The 14,456-nt window shown below is 40.5% G+C and overlaps 1 protein-coding gene across 5 annotated transcripts in view; it reads right to left on the bottom strand.

Annotated features, from left to right (window-relative positions):
* Positions 1-438: 438 nt before the first annotated feature.
* gpr155a (G protein-coupled receptor 155a) overlaps positions 439-14,456 on the bottom strand; it is a 45,358-nt gene continuing 31,340 nt past the window's right edge. For 2 of the 5 annotated variants that reach the window (XM_061236604.1, XM_061236606.1), the window contains exons 10-16: positions 13,677-13,884; positions 12,652-12,741; positions 11,930-12,054; positions 10,535-10,630; positions 10,379-10,443; positions 7,658-7,795; positions 439-3,155 (exon numbers count right to left, since the gene is read on the bottom strand). In XM_061236604.1, the coding sequence (XP_061092588.1) occupies positions 2,942-3,155; positions 7,658-7,795; positions 10,379-10,443; positions 10,535-10,630; positions 11,930-12,054; positions 12,652-12,741; positions 13,677-13,884 (936 nt within the window). In that variant the 3' untranslated portion in view covers positions 439-2,941. Of the gene's footprint in view, positions 3,188-6,259; positions 6,520-7,657; positions 7,796-10,378; positions 10,444-10,534; positions 10,631-11,929; positions 12,055-12,651; positions 12,742-13,676; positions 13,885-14,456 lie in introns of those variants that run through there. The other 3 variants (XM_061236607.1, XM_061236608.1, XM_061236605.1) reach the window with 3 other exon arrangements.

Here is a 14,456-nt window from a genome sequence, read left to right as displayed (position 1 = left end):
GCTAAGTATACCTTCTGTACGTCGTACTTTCGTAAGGTTGGTCTGGACAACTCTTAGCTATACCTTAGCGATGTTGTCAGCTCACTCAGCTAGTGGCCACCCCACTGTTACGACCGCAAGCCTCTGAAATCAGCTGTTTCTCTTACTTACACTAAAATACCACATTAATGGCACTTTTCATGTGAATAATAAAATTGTAAATTACGCAGTCAAACAGTCCCTGCATGGAGTGCATAATCGATCTTAAAGCGAGTCGATGGGCCTAGTAATGTCGCACGTAGAAGCTATCCTTTAAGCAACCGCCTAAGTGATAGTTCGGGGAACACACTTAGACAAGTAAACAACTTCAGTAAGGTATACCTTAGAGTCTTCGTAAAGCGCTAAGAGACACCGTTATCGGGAAACGCACGCCAGAACATAAACACTAGGAGTCAGGTGTGGATTTGTCAATGACCACTGTTCACAGAAGACTTTATGAACAGAAATATAGAGGCTGTACAGCAAGATTCCAGTCAAAACTTCATTAATCCCTAAAATGGCAATTACACATGACAGCTCACAGTAACACCGAACAATACATGAACAATACACATACATACAAAAAAAAGAAAGAAGGGGGGCAGCTATGTAAGACCTCCTAACTCTTAATAAATAAGCATAAATAAAACAAACTGTTGCAATGCACAAAAGAAGTGTTATATGGCATTAAGTAGTCGGACAGCAGAGGGTATAAATTATTTTGAATAACGCTTGCTTTTACAAGTAAGGCATACTGACACCCTCATGCCAAGATGTGCTCTGAAAAACTCAACATACTGTGTTTTCCCCAAATTTTTTCCTCAAACCACTGATTAGCTGCAAGAAAAGGATGGCCCGGTTAGTATGCATAGAAGTACTTAAGAGCAATCACAGTTCTGGAAAAAGGTCTGAAGTGTATAGGCGCATCCTATCTGCTCAAGTTCAAGCAAATGCTTTAAAACGTATTGGCTGGCGGTTCATTCTGCAGCAAGACAATGATCCCAAACATACTGCTAAAGCAACAAAGGTTTCCAAGCTAAAAAATAGTCAATTATTGAGTGGCCAAGTCAATCACCTGTTCTGAACCCAATTGTGCATGCCTTTCATATGCAGAAGAGAACATTTAAGGGAACTAGCCCCTGAAAAAAAAAAAAAAAAAAAAAGATGGCAGGCCTGGCAGAGCATCACCAGAGAAGACGCCCATCTACTGGTGATGTCCATGAATCGCAGACTTCAAGCAGTCATTGCATGCAAAGGATATTCAACAACACTAAACATAACTACCTTAATTTCCATAATATTTCTGTGTCCCAAACATTATGGTGCCCTAAAAGGGGGGGGGGGGGACTACATATAAACACTGCTGTAATTTCTATATGGTGAAGCCAAAATGTATAAAAATGTGCAGTTGAACCACATGATTTTTTTTCATTAGAAATCTGTGGTGTACAGAGGCAAATAAATAAATTGGGAGGTAATGGGAGGGTACTGTAATACTGTAAATTCAGTTTTGTACGTCAGCTGGTGGGCCATGATAGCTGGGTCCCACTGCACAGTACTACCGTTGATATTTTTGGGAGATTCTACCGGCTTATTTCCTCTCCTGGGGAGGGAACTCATGCCTAAATCCATAAGACTCCCAGACTTTTAGAGGACTAGATGTCTGATAAAAATAAAAGCGACAATGAATTGAACAGGTAGAAGAACAAGTAGAACAGGAGGGAAGTGAGGAAAGAGATACTGCATAGTATTCCTTTACCTATCTTGCACAATTTACACAAAACGAGAAACCCTTACTTCATACAGTTCACTGAGATGCAAGAAACATTCAGCCTTCCTGAGGTTCTATCAGTATTATTCTTGTGAACCAAGACAATCCAGACAACCAAGACAAGCACAGGTACAGCAGCTGGGAAAATTTCCTTTAGAAAACATTGTGCATCGCTCATTCCCAGATGATTGTTCCCTTGAACAAAATAAGCTTTGAAAACAAATTCTCCCAGTAGTATACCACCTATAGCAAGAAGACCTTGAAACACTATTTTAAACAGACCTGAGTTCAGCTACTAATTGGCAACAATGGTTTTGGTCCAAATTCAAATTATGATGTTTCTTAAAATTAAAGTCTTAATGGGTAAACGACCAATGGAATCCACAGAAAAATTATGTGGCTCTTAAAAGTCTTATCTCCATGAATATGGAGTGTTCATGTGCCTAACAGGTCTTAGAATATGTCACATTTAAATTGTCTTTATATGAAGGAGTGCAAGTGGTCATATTCGTCATTGATAAATTAAAATCCTGTGAGTGGGCAGGCAGACAGAGGTGTCTATCTTGCATTGCAGAAGCTTTTTGGAGGACAGGTGTCTGGTAGGACTGTCTTACATACACAGTGCTGTGGATGGAATATCTGATGGAGGACAGGTGAGTGGGTGGAAGACTGAAGACAGGATCTGGATATTCAAAACTCAGCCATCTAACAACTCTCGACTCCAAAAGGAGTCTGCAATGCAACTTGAACCTCAAACTGCAACTGGCTTACCTGAAAACCACTTTTGGTTTTCCTTTCTCATATTGTTCATATGCAACACAATACACTCTCTGAATACTGAATGCAGGCCTTGCAAGATTCATCCATACATTCATTGCCATGATGTTCATCCTGAATGTTACTGAAGTTGCCTATGGGTTCATTTTCATAGGCATGGCTCTTTCTTATTTTAGACCAAGGACAGTAGAGAGTATGTTAGACTGTTTTTAAATGTAATGTTTAATACATACTGCATTTTTCCATGCAAAAAGGGTTAATATGTTAAGAAGTAGTCCATCGTGAAGTCAATTCTATCTGAAAGCTCTTGGCCGATGATCCCTGATCCGATGACCTCCAGTGTCATGTGACGGGGGGAAGCTTCCCGCAGGAGCCCTATCGTTCTGGCTCTCCCCTGTCGGAAAAGCGGTAATGCAGGCCGTCATCCCAGAAGCCGGACTCGTGGGCCACGCCGTGGAGCACCCTGCCCTCCATCAGCTTCTGTCCGTACAGCAGTGCCTCACCCTGGTCCTGTGCCAGGCCCACCCGTAGCAGCCAGTCCACCAGCTCGCTGCCCAGAAAGGTTTCCACCACAGTCCCCTCCCCACACCTGTGTGTCAGAGGAAGGATTCACCACAACCACTACACAGAGATGAGGGAGAGAGAGAGAAAGAGCACAGGTCGGAAAGGCAGAGACGTCACTTCAAGCAAGGAAGGGAAGGCTTGCCAGGGAGCAATAAAGAAAATGATGTTGTTTGCAATTCGGTGTGGTTATGCATGACTGCAAAAACTGGCCAACTAGAGTTTGGATAAGTTGAGTTAAGGATAATATTTTTCTTGATTTGTGGTACTTCCTTTTCTTGGGTTATTCCAGCATAACTTTTAACATATTTTCTATTGTTCCTATTTCACTGTAGGTGGAAGTTAGATTTGCTTGTTATTCATCACACTCCTTTTCTCCACTGGTAATTTTCAGTTTCATGTCTTGTATAACCTCGTAATTAAAAAATATATTACACAAAAAAATGTTTTAATACATATACACCATATAGCTTCTATTCTGTGTTCCTTTTATCCTTCAGAAAAGGTAACCTGTTATAAGGGGTAAATATACAGGAGACTTGCTTAATACTGCACTGGCACACCCTAAATTTAAAGGTACAATAGGTAATTTTGGACTCCTAATGATCAAGAGAGGAATGGCAACAACAAACACCCTCAAACCACAAGACATTTCATAACGAGATTCTTCACCTGGATAATCAATAGTTTACAGAGTTTCAGTGATCGCTTGACTGGAGTGCAATTTCGGCAGCAATACGTTCCTTTTATCTCTTTACATGTTCAATTATGCGTGTTCAGCTAAACTTTTATTAGTCTCAAACTGTAAGTTACAGTTCCATCGTTTGTGGTGCAACTGTAAAATATTCGCCAAACAGGTGACTTTATGAACTCTTGACTTTGGTGTGCTACATAACACTATTTATATTTTTGGTCTTTTTGAAGTTTTCAATTTAGCTAACCAACTATATTGTGAGCAAGCAAGTTATTTGGCTATGTAACAAGCTGGCTATATAACGAAGATATGATAGTCCACCACAAACGATGCAACTGTAACTTATAGTTTGAGAGAAATAAATGAACACGGATGATTGAACACGTGGAGAGATAAAAAGCAACGTGTAGCTGCTGTCGGTGGGGTGAGTGGCATTTTTTATCTCTGTCATGCACAAATTACAAATATGCAATTAATTTCTGAAGCAGGTAGTTACGTTTTGCATAGTTTTGGTAGTTTAGTGATTAGTCATCCCCTTTTCTTAATAGCCAGTTTTCTAAAAACATGATGTTTAAAAGTGTATTATTGTTGGGCATGTCGCAGTGTGTTTTTCCTGTTAAAATAAAAGTTTCAATCAATCAATTAATATAGGAGCATTACAAGACGAGGTTTATACACCTGTCTACAATTAAAGGCAAAATACTTCACACCTCCCTGACCCTGGATCAGTTTTTCAGCCATATGCATAGATGTGACAAATATAGTGGGTGTGTGAGCATGCGTATGTGTTTTTGAATATGATATAATACAGGGGTTTCTTTTCCTCAGTGTGATGTTCAAAACCATGTTACTAAAATCGAACTGTAGTCCAGTAGTTGTATGTCTCATTTATAAAATATATGCAGTATAACAAAATGATGCAGAACAGGAAAACAGATGGTTTGAAACTTACAGTGGGAGCAATAATTATTTGATCCCTTGCTGATTTTGTAGGTTAGCCCACTTACAAAGAATGGAACTGTGTAGAATTTTAATCATAGGTACATTTTAACAAAATCACAAAATAATCCACAGTAACATTTTATTAATTTATTATCGTATTTTTGCATGAAATAAGTATTTGATCCCCTACCAATCAGCAATAATTCTGGCTCCCACAGACCAGTTAGTTTTCCATTAAGAAGCACTCCTAATCTCAACTCATTACCCAAAACACCTGTGTCAACTCGTTATATCGTTATGTAGCTGTATAAAAGACACCTATCCACACAATCAATCAGATTCCAACGTTTCCACCATGGGCAAGACAAAGGAGCTGTCTAAGGACATCAGGGACAAAATTGTAGACCTGCACAAGGCTGGGATGGGCTACAAGAAAATAAGCAAGCTTGGTGAGAAATTAACAACTGTTGGAGCAATTATTAGAAAATGGAAGAAACACAAAGTCACTACCAATCTCCCTCGGTCTGGGGCTCCACGCAAGATCTCGCCTCGTGGGATATCAATGATCATGAGAATGGTCAGGGATCAGCCCAGTACTACACAGGAGGAGCTTGTTAATAACCTGAAGGCAGTTGGGACCACAGTCACGAAGAGAACCATCAGTAACACACTACACCGTGAAGGATTAAAAGGTTCCTCTGCAGGCCCGTCTGAAGTTTGCCAAAGAACACCTGGATGATCCAGAGGAGGCTTGGGAGGAAGAGAAATGCTGAGTACAACCCCAAGAACACCATCCCCACAGTGAAGCATGGAGGTGGAAATCTTATGCTTTGGGGGTGTTTCTCAGCTAAGGGCACAGGACGACTTCACCGTATCGAGGGGAGGATGAATGGGGCCATGTACCAGGAAATCTTGGGCGACAACCTCCTTCCCTCAGTGAGAGCACTGAAAATGGGTTGTGGATGGGTCTTCCAACATGACAATGACCCAAAACATACAGCCAAGGCAACAAAGGAGTGTCTCAAAAAGAAGCATATTAAGGTCCTGGAGTGGCCTAGCCAGTCTCCAGACCTAAATCCCATCGAAAATAGGAGGGAGCTGAAGCTTCGGGTTGCCAAGCGACAGCCTCGGAACCTTAAGGATTTGGAGAGGATCTGCAAAGAGGAGTGGACCAAAATCCCTCCCAAGATCTGTGCAAACCTGGTGAAAAACTACAACAAATGTCTGACCTCTGTGCTTGCCAACAAAGGTTTCTCCACCAAGTATTAAGTCCTATTGTTCTATGGATCAAATACTTATTTCATGTGAAAATATGATATAAAATTTATAAAATGTATATGATGTTGTTATTGTGGATTATTTTGTGATATTCTGTCTCTCAATGTTAAAATGTACCTATGATTAAAATTCCACACAGTTCCATTCTTTGTAAGTGGGCAAACCTACAAAATCAGCAAGGGATCAAATTATTATTCCTCCCACTGTATGTATCAAGCATGTCAGAGTAGGACTACATCAAATCTGTGGTTTCTTTAAGGAATAATGTGTTTCAGTAGAATTTAAACAGGTCCCATGTTATGAACATAGTGTGTGATTATGGATGGCGGCGGTGTGGCAGCATCGGGGCGGGAATAGTGTGTGTCAGTGGGGTGAGTGGCGTTTTTCATTTGCTTGAGCCCCAGCCCCCGAAATGTCTGTGCACAGCCCTGCAAGAAAGCCATACTCAAGGGCATGCTGAATAGGTGATTACAGATAGCTGATACAGGAAGGGAAAAGAAGACTTATTTTACTCCAGATTGCAGCACAGACACACATGGCTGGTGTTAGAGACATGCTAGTACATAGTATTACATAAAATATTATATAAACCTACCTATGAGAAAACTAGAAAACATTATTTCTCAAGACTAACCCTTCTCATTACATGAACTCATATGACATGAGGAAAAACACAGCTACCAAGCCATTTTTTCTAATCAGATTTTAAATGCTACTAGCAATTTTCAAGCTATAACTTGACATAATTGTAAAAAGTGGGCCAATTGCACACTTTACTCATGCACAGCAGAGTGCAAAAACTACTATTTAAGTATGAAAATTCAGATAAGTGATGAGTGTGGATTGTTCCGGGTCTAGCAATGCAAAGCATTAAAAACTCCACAATAGAACATTCTTCAAGTTAACAATATTTGAAAGGTCAGATGTGATGAAGGCTATAGCCAAAATCGTTCCACCAGGTCATGCTATATAACTTGGTGTGATGGCATTAACTCTGTAATTATTTAAAATACTGGTATACAACGTATACATCGCATACCTAGCACTAACCTTTCACCATAGTCCTGGAAACGTCCTGAAAAACTTGATCTCTGGATCGTCCGAAATTTTATTTATCAACATCGTCATTAGTTAGCTATTCATAAAGAGAAGCATTGAATAGTATTTAAAAAAACACTACTTAATTTTAAATGAGACGCAGAATCCTTTCTATGCAATCTTAACTATTTGATGAATTGCTTCCTCTCTTCTACTGTGCATGGCCAATATTCCTCTGAGCTTGTTAAGAATGTTAACCAATCATTATCCAGCGGTTAGCTAGTTTGGATTTCATGGCTGTCACTATTCGCCTTTTAAAGTTATATTTATATCGTGGGCTTATTATTCATGTAAAACGCACATTTTGAAACAATGCGTTTTATGCAATATACCATTGGCTAGCGCAACTACTGTCCTTCTGCTAATAATTACAAATTTGTAAGCGCATCGGGAGGCATCAGCTGTAGTCATTAGTCCTGGTGAAGATTTGTTTGTACCGAACACATTTTTTATGGTCCCCGGGACCTCAGAACGCTGTTAGACTTGTGTCCTAATACCGAGGCAATGACATTGCTCACCTCCTCTTCTTCATGATGTCCTGCACGCATTGATCCCTGTGGTACCGCACAAACTGGGTGCAGGTCAGCCGAATCTCCTCAGGAACAGCCGCCTGTGACTCCTCCACCCGCTCCCTGCCTTGCCAAAGACTCACTAACCTAGACACATTCAAAACATGACACACATAAGCTCCGGTGTGGATTATGGGAGACCTTATTTGGTACCTAAGGTTTACCACAAGATATTACTCGGTGCCTGGGTCTAACGGCAGGACCTTACTCAGTGATTAGGTCATCTTGGTACCTCACTCAGAACCTGGATGTTATTGCAAGATTGAATTACGTGGCATTTAGACGTTCACTTATTAAAAAATATTTAATTAAACAAAAAAGTAGAAAATTTGCAGTGACGAGCCAACTGTTGCCATCAAACCTTTTTTATGTTTTTTTATGTTTATGTAAATACTGGATTCATCCAAGTCTCTGGTTTTATCGAAGACCAGTGCAAACGCAATGTAAAATTGCTTTTTACATTGGAGTTAAAGGCTTAATTTAATTATTTGTGCTATTTTCTTTGGCAGTAAGCCTAGTATTGTCTTATTTTGTGATATGCAAATATTGTTGGGAAATATGCCTGTGTTGTTGGATGGCTTAAAAAAGAATAGCATTAAAGTTAATCAAGAACGATCTGGAAAAAGGCAGGAGGGACTGAACGGACAGGCTATACTAGCAAGAGCTCTGAAACTGAACTTGAACTTCAACATGCCCGGTTTCCAATAATTTGATTTGGGCAACTGTACGTCGGCATTTTTGGTTGAATCCTTTTGATCTTGAAAATCGCTTACTATGGATCAGAAATGGGCTGTAAGGTGATTATTTCGTCATAATCCCCACATAGCATAGCATATACCCTCAGTGAGTACTTTTTTTGGTATTTATTAGACTTTTTATTCGTTTTTAGCCTATCCACTTAGAGGTCTGATGCGTTGTGTGTTCAGAGATGTTCTTCTGTATATGGTAATATGTGGTTATTTGCATTACTGTCACCTTCCTGTCAGCTTTGACCAGTTTGCCCATTCTCCTCAGACCTCTCTCATTAACAAGGCATTTTTGCCTGCAGAACTGCTGCTCACTGGATGTTTTTTGTTTTTCGCACCATACTCTGCAAACTCTAGAGACTACTGTGCCAGGAGATCAGCAGTTTCTGAGATACTCAAACCACCCTGTCTGCAACCAAAAATCATTCCACAGTCAATGGTTGATGTGAACATTAACTGAAGCTCCTGACCCACATCTGCATGATTGTATGCATTGTGCTGCTGCCACACAATTGGCTGATTAGATTATTACACCTACTTATTCATGTGATTAAGTAGAAAATGTTCCTAATAAAGTGCTCAGTGACTGTACATACATAAAGTAACATTTTTACTTTACATAATTGCATGAATAAGTGTAATAATCAGCCAATTGTGTGGCAGCAGTGCAATGCACACAATCATGTAGATACGGGTCAGGAGCTTCAGTTAATATTCACATCAACCATCAGAATGGGGGGAAAATGTTATCTTAGTGACTTTGACCGTGGAATGATTGTTGGTGGCAGACAGGGTGGTTTGAGCATCTCAGAAACTGCTGATCTCCTGGGATTTTCACGCACACTAGTCTCTAGAGTTGGTGCAAAAAACAAACAAAAAAACAGCAGTAAGCAGCAGTTCCGCAGACAGAAACGCCTTGTTAATGAGAAACGTCAGATGGCCAGACTGGTCAAACCACACATTGCGACAGTGGTATGCAGAAGAGCATCTCTGAACAGACAACGCATCATAACTCTAAGTGGATAGGCTACAGCAGAAGTCTGAAAAATAAGTCTAATAAATACCTAATAAAGTGCTCACTGAGTGTATCATTTTGGGGATAGCATGTTTTTCGGTACAGCAGTTCTTTGATTTGTTTTGTTGTCCGCTCACTATGATGTTGAAATTGAAACTGATGCGTGAAGTGTGGTCTGTCCATTTGAAAAGAAAGCACACCTCATATGTGATGGCTCCAGGCTTCAGATACACGTTTCAAAAAATTTGACTATTTCAGTTCATCATTGTATGTAAAGTACAAAATGAGGTGTCACATGGTGAGATTGAGTAATTATTTTCGGAGATATAATTGTTTGAATGTTGCATTTTTGCAGAACACGGTTTTGAGAAAATGGCCTTAAAGATTTTGTTGTGAATTTTGCCTTCTCTCATCAAACAAATACACCCACAAACCAGGAACTATTGTATGGTCTATTTGTGTAGCTGCTCATCCACATAAAGTGTGATATTCATCTTTTCAAACCGTATCAATGATGAATTTGCATGAACACGAGAAAGTTTTCCCAATATTTAACAAAGTTTAACATATTTACATGATTTGAATTTTGGAATTTAGGAGAATGGTAGATTTGATATTCAGGAATGTGATTCTGGTATTAACTGAATCTTGTAAGGTTTTTGTAAGGTTTTTGTAAGGTTTTTGGCCTCCCCTGTGCAGTGGCCGATTGCGAGACACCGGGTCACATATTTAAAAATGCCCACCCTGTCAATGCATTCTGGAACTGCCCCTGTTCTGCACCAAGGACCCGTACAAATGAGGAGGATGGGAAGGTTGATTTGTGGCAGGTACTACCTCAAAAAAAGCACATATATCTGTCACCTTCAAGTGCAAAAAATTCTTAACACTCATAAGATACCAAAGGCTTACCTCTTTTTGAATGGGAGGATTATCAAATGCTTATCCATTCCAAAGATTCCAAATGAAATGAATCCCTAGGAAACAGAAATGTGAGTATTACAATGGGTGCTGTGTGAACACACCATGACGCAGTTCCCCCCTTGAGCCGGGCTTCATGAGGTATACCTGTCCATAATTGGCCACAACACAGAAAAACTGCAGCTCTAAGTACAGTCTCCCAGGGACACGGTCAAACAGCCACCACAGGCAGCTGGACAGATTCTAAAAGAGAAAGAGGAGGTTTTTTATGGAAACCATGTGCTGGAACAAATATCACCACAACGCCAATGTAAGTACCTAAACCTCTGGTACTCCACATGAACAAAGAAAATTAGCCTTATGTGTGCATCAATTTGAGATCTTTCAGATTTTTTATGCAAGTGATAATGCTGAGAGGTCTTAATCACCCAGAGGGGCTAACTAACAAGAAACAACAAAACTGTAGCACGTTATTTGTACATTGTATGAATTGTTATACACTTATATCATGGCTACTTGCCAAATAAATTAACCACTATAAAAGCATGTTTACATTTATTTTATTATGCATATTTGTATATTTCTAGCTTCTGCCAAAAAGGTCATTACCTTTTTTTAATTTCACATAGTTCACACTATTTACAAAAATGAAATTGGACCATTTCCATTTATTACAATGCGAGTCAAATTAAAGAACCTTTCTGGATGTAGATGGGCATGTTTTGAGTGTCAGCTGTTTCCGTAGCATCAACAGCTTTTTGCTTTTTCTTTCTTTCCAAGTTCCTCCCCATATCACCCAGTTTATAAAAGTAACATTATTTATAGATACAAGAGAGCACAACAGACTGTACTTCCCATATCACCCAGTTTATGAAAGTAACATTATTTATAGATACAAGAGAGCACAACAGACCACTTTGCTACATGAAGTGCAGAGGGATATAATCTGGTGTGAAACAGTAGTCACTTTACGGAAATAATTTATGCTTACTGACCAATTGAAACAGAGTATCGAGCAAAGCCGTAGTTAAAGTATACAGGCACATACAGAGTATATGATGTATGATTTAAAAAATGCATGTATTTCTAATGTGTGGTTGATCATCTAATCCACTTCACCATGTCTGCATGCTTTCAGTCTATATACTGGGATACAGCAAATGTTACAATGTTTGGAGGAGCAGGCTATTTGCATTAAGGAGCATCTGTTAGGTTATGCAAGTTATACAGTTATATACAATTGGCTCCTCCAGTTCAGACCAGCTCCCGGTTTGACATGGTTTAGCTGGCTGACCAGTTCAGTCCAGCTCCCAGCTTGACATGGTTTGATCAGCTCAAGCTATGTTTTGAAACAGCTGGTAGCTGGTTGACTAGATACCAGCACAGACAAAGTACCAGCACTATCTGGTTGACCTGCACATACCCAGATATACCAGCTCAATTTTCAATCTGATCAAGCTGGCATACACCAGGGCATAGTACAAGCATTTATCTGACTGGGTGATGAAGGGGAGTAGGTAGGGTTCGTTTGGCATTACTCACAGCCAGCTGGCAGATGGTGAGAAGCAGGCACAGCAGCACATGTCGGGCCACCTGCCTGTCAGACACCGGTTCCTCCTCAGGGGCCAGAAAGCAGCGAGGGGACTGGCAGCTCTCCTCACACTGATCTGAGGGAAATGGAACATTACTGCACTCATTACAGCAGTGCACTCAGATAAGGGAAAGTTTGGGATCAGTTCCATAATCAATTCAACTCAACAGATTTCAAAAGAGCACAAACAAGATGAACAAAATATGAACCTGTGAACACTGCCAAAAGCATCGCTGTGAAATAAAACTGCCTGAACAACTTTACTTTCACAAGGAAGTGTAACCACATAAATGAATAATCAGGCCAAGGGAAACTACACCCTTCTCTTTGGCAGCTATTCAATAAATTGCAAGGAATAAAGTATGAAGAATATCACCATCTACACATTCATAGGCCCTCCAGAGAAAAGGCAGAAGATATTGTTAATGGAGACTGTTCAGTAGTTGTTCAGAAACATCAACGGGCAGTTTTAGCCTGAAAACACACCTTTATAAAAACAACACTGAAGAATCACGCAGTACAACCTTAACGTTGCTACACAAAGTTTTTATCCTCCTGCTGGCACAATATTTCTCACAATATGTTCTTTACATTGTTTGTATCATTTGATGGAAAACCTTCATCAGGCACAAGTAATCTACAGTATGGCTAGTACTGTACTGCGTCACAATACCTGCGTTTATGGATGCTAGGTCGCTTATGCTGGGGCTGACAATCATGTCAGGCGTGTGTTCAGGCTGAACACAGTCACAAGTATGGCACTCTGATGGGCACAAGGACAGATTATGTAAAACAAAATGCAAAACACAAGTACATGCAACACCTTCATGCAAACTGTACTGTACTGTAACAAATGAGTACATGGAAAAACATTCAGGAAAAAACCCAACAATGCTCCACTCCTGCTCTCTCAATCCAAACCAAGAAGCAAGGCTGGGGTACATGCGGAATCGCTGTCAACAACCCCATCTCAACAGTGCTTGGCACCAAGTATGCTCATGTGAGAGCCTGCCCAACTAACACAAACCGTTTCAACACTGGTGAGCATTTGTCTTCCATTCTCTTCCAATCAAAGCACAGCATGTTTCACACAAAATTACCAGGAACACCCCTGAACGGTTTACCATTTAATCATAAAACACATCTTGTCAGATGTGTTAAAAATAAGTTAAGCATAATATTATCATGAAAGGCCAATAATGAACCTGAACCATGGCCTAAGAATTTACTGTGGCCAGACAGGGTCAAAGTACTTCAATTACTTTCATATACTTTTCATAAAAGCAGTATTCTATATTATGAGAATGGAATACTTCAGGAGTACTTCAGGTCTTGGAAACTGAAATGGTGAATTATTTGATGATGCGTTGTTTCAATACTTTTTTGCATTCACAAATGGTCCAGAAATATGTAAAAATTATCCAACCAGAAACCACGTTCAGAGTCTGGCTTGCTTTCCCCCTTGGCCCCCCTTACCCCATCTGGGTAAAATCTACATCACTAAGACCCGGGAAATCCATTCTACTTGTGATATGTAATGATACACCAATGAGCCAAAAAGATCTCTGAAGATGCCCTTTGGTATCTGGCACACATACTTATACATACATACATGCTTATGACTCATAAATAAAGGGACATCCACCCTAACTTTCAGACATGGTACTCGGAAACAAAGATGGTTAACTGGGTGGGTACCTGGAGGATCATTGCTCCCCACGGCTGCACACTCTGACGTGACCTGGTTCTCTGAGCTGTTCTGGGGCCTCAGGTCCTCCCTGGTGCCTGAGACCAAGCCCTGGTCCAAAGCCTGGTAGTTGCTTTCCTGGATGCCCCGGCTGAGGCCTGTCAAAGAGCAGCCCCCCAGAAGAATACTGGAGGCTAGCACCACTGCAGTGCTGATAACCTAAGACAGAGGGACACCACCATCACTCAAACATTACATTACATTACATTATTGGCATTTGGCAGACGCTCTTATCCAGAGCGACGTACAACAAAGTGCATATCCACAACCAGGGATAAGTTCGCTGAAAGACCCTAGAGGGAAGTACAATTTGAACTGCTACCTGTACACCAAAGATAAGGACGAGGGCCAATTTTTTTTTTTTTTTTTTTTTTTTTTAAACAAGAAACAAACAAACAGAGCAAAAGTGACCAAAGTTAACTATCAAAACACTGCTTACCTAGCCAACTAAAAAATACCGATACACAAAGCAAGTCACAGAGACAACAATTAAGGTTCACAGGGAGGTAGGGAGGGATGGGGAGAGGTGCTGCTTGAAGAGGTGTGTCTTCAGCTTGCGTTTGAAGGTGGGGAGAGATTCTACAGTTCTGACCTCAACGGGGAGTTCGTTCCACCACCGTGGAGCCAGAACAGACAGCAGTCGTGAGCGTGAGGTGGAGGTTCGGAGAGGGGGAGGTGCCAAGCGGCCTGTGGAGGCTGAACGAAGAGGTCTGACAGGGGTGTAGGGTCTG

The sequence above is a fragment of the Conger conger genome, chromosome 3 (assembly GCF_963514075.1).
Source record: "Conger conger chromosome 3, fConCon1.1, whole genome shotgun sequence".
Taxonomy (NCBI): Eukaryota; Metazoa; Chordata; class Actinopteri; order Anguilliformes; family Congridae; genus Conger; species Conger conger.
The sequence above is the reverse complement of the archived record's forward strand: the minus strand, read 5'-3'. Positions and strand labels throughout refer to the sequence as shown.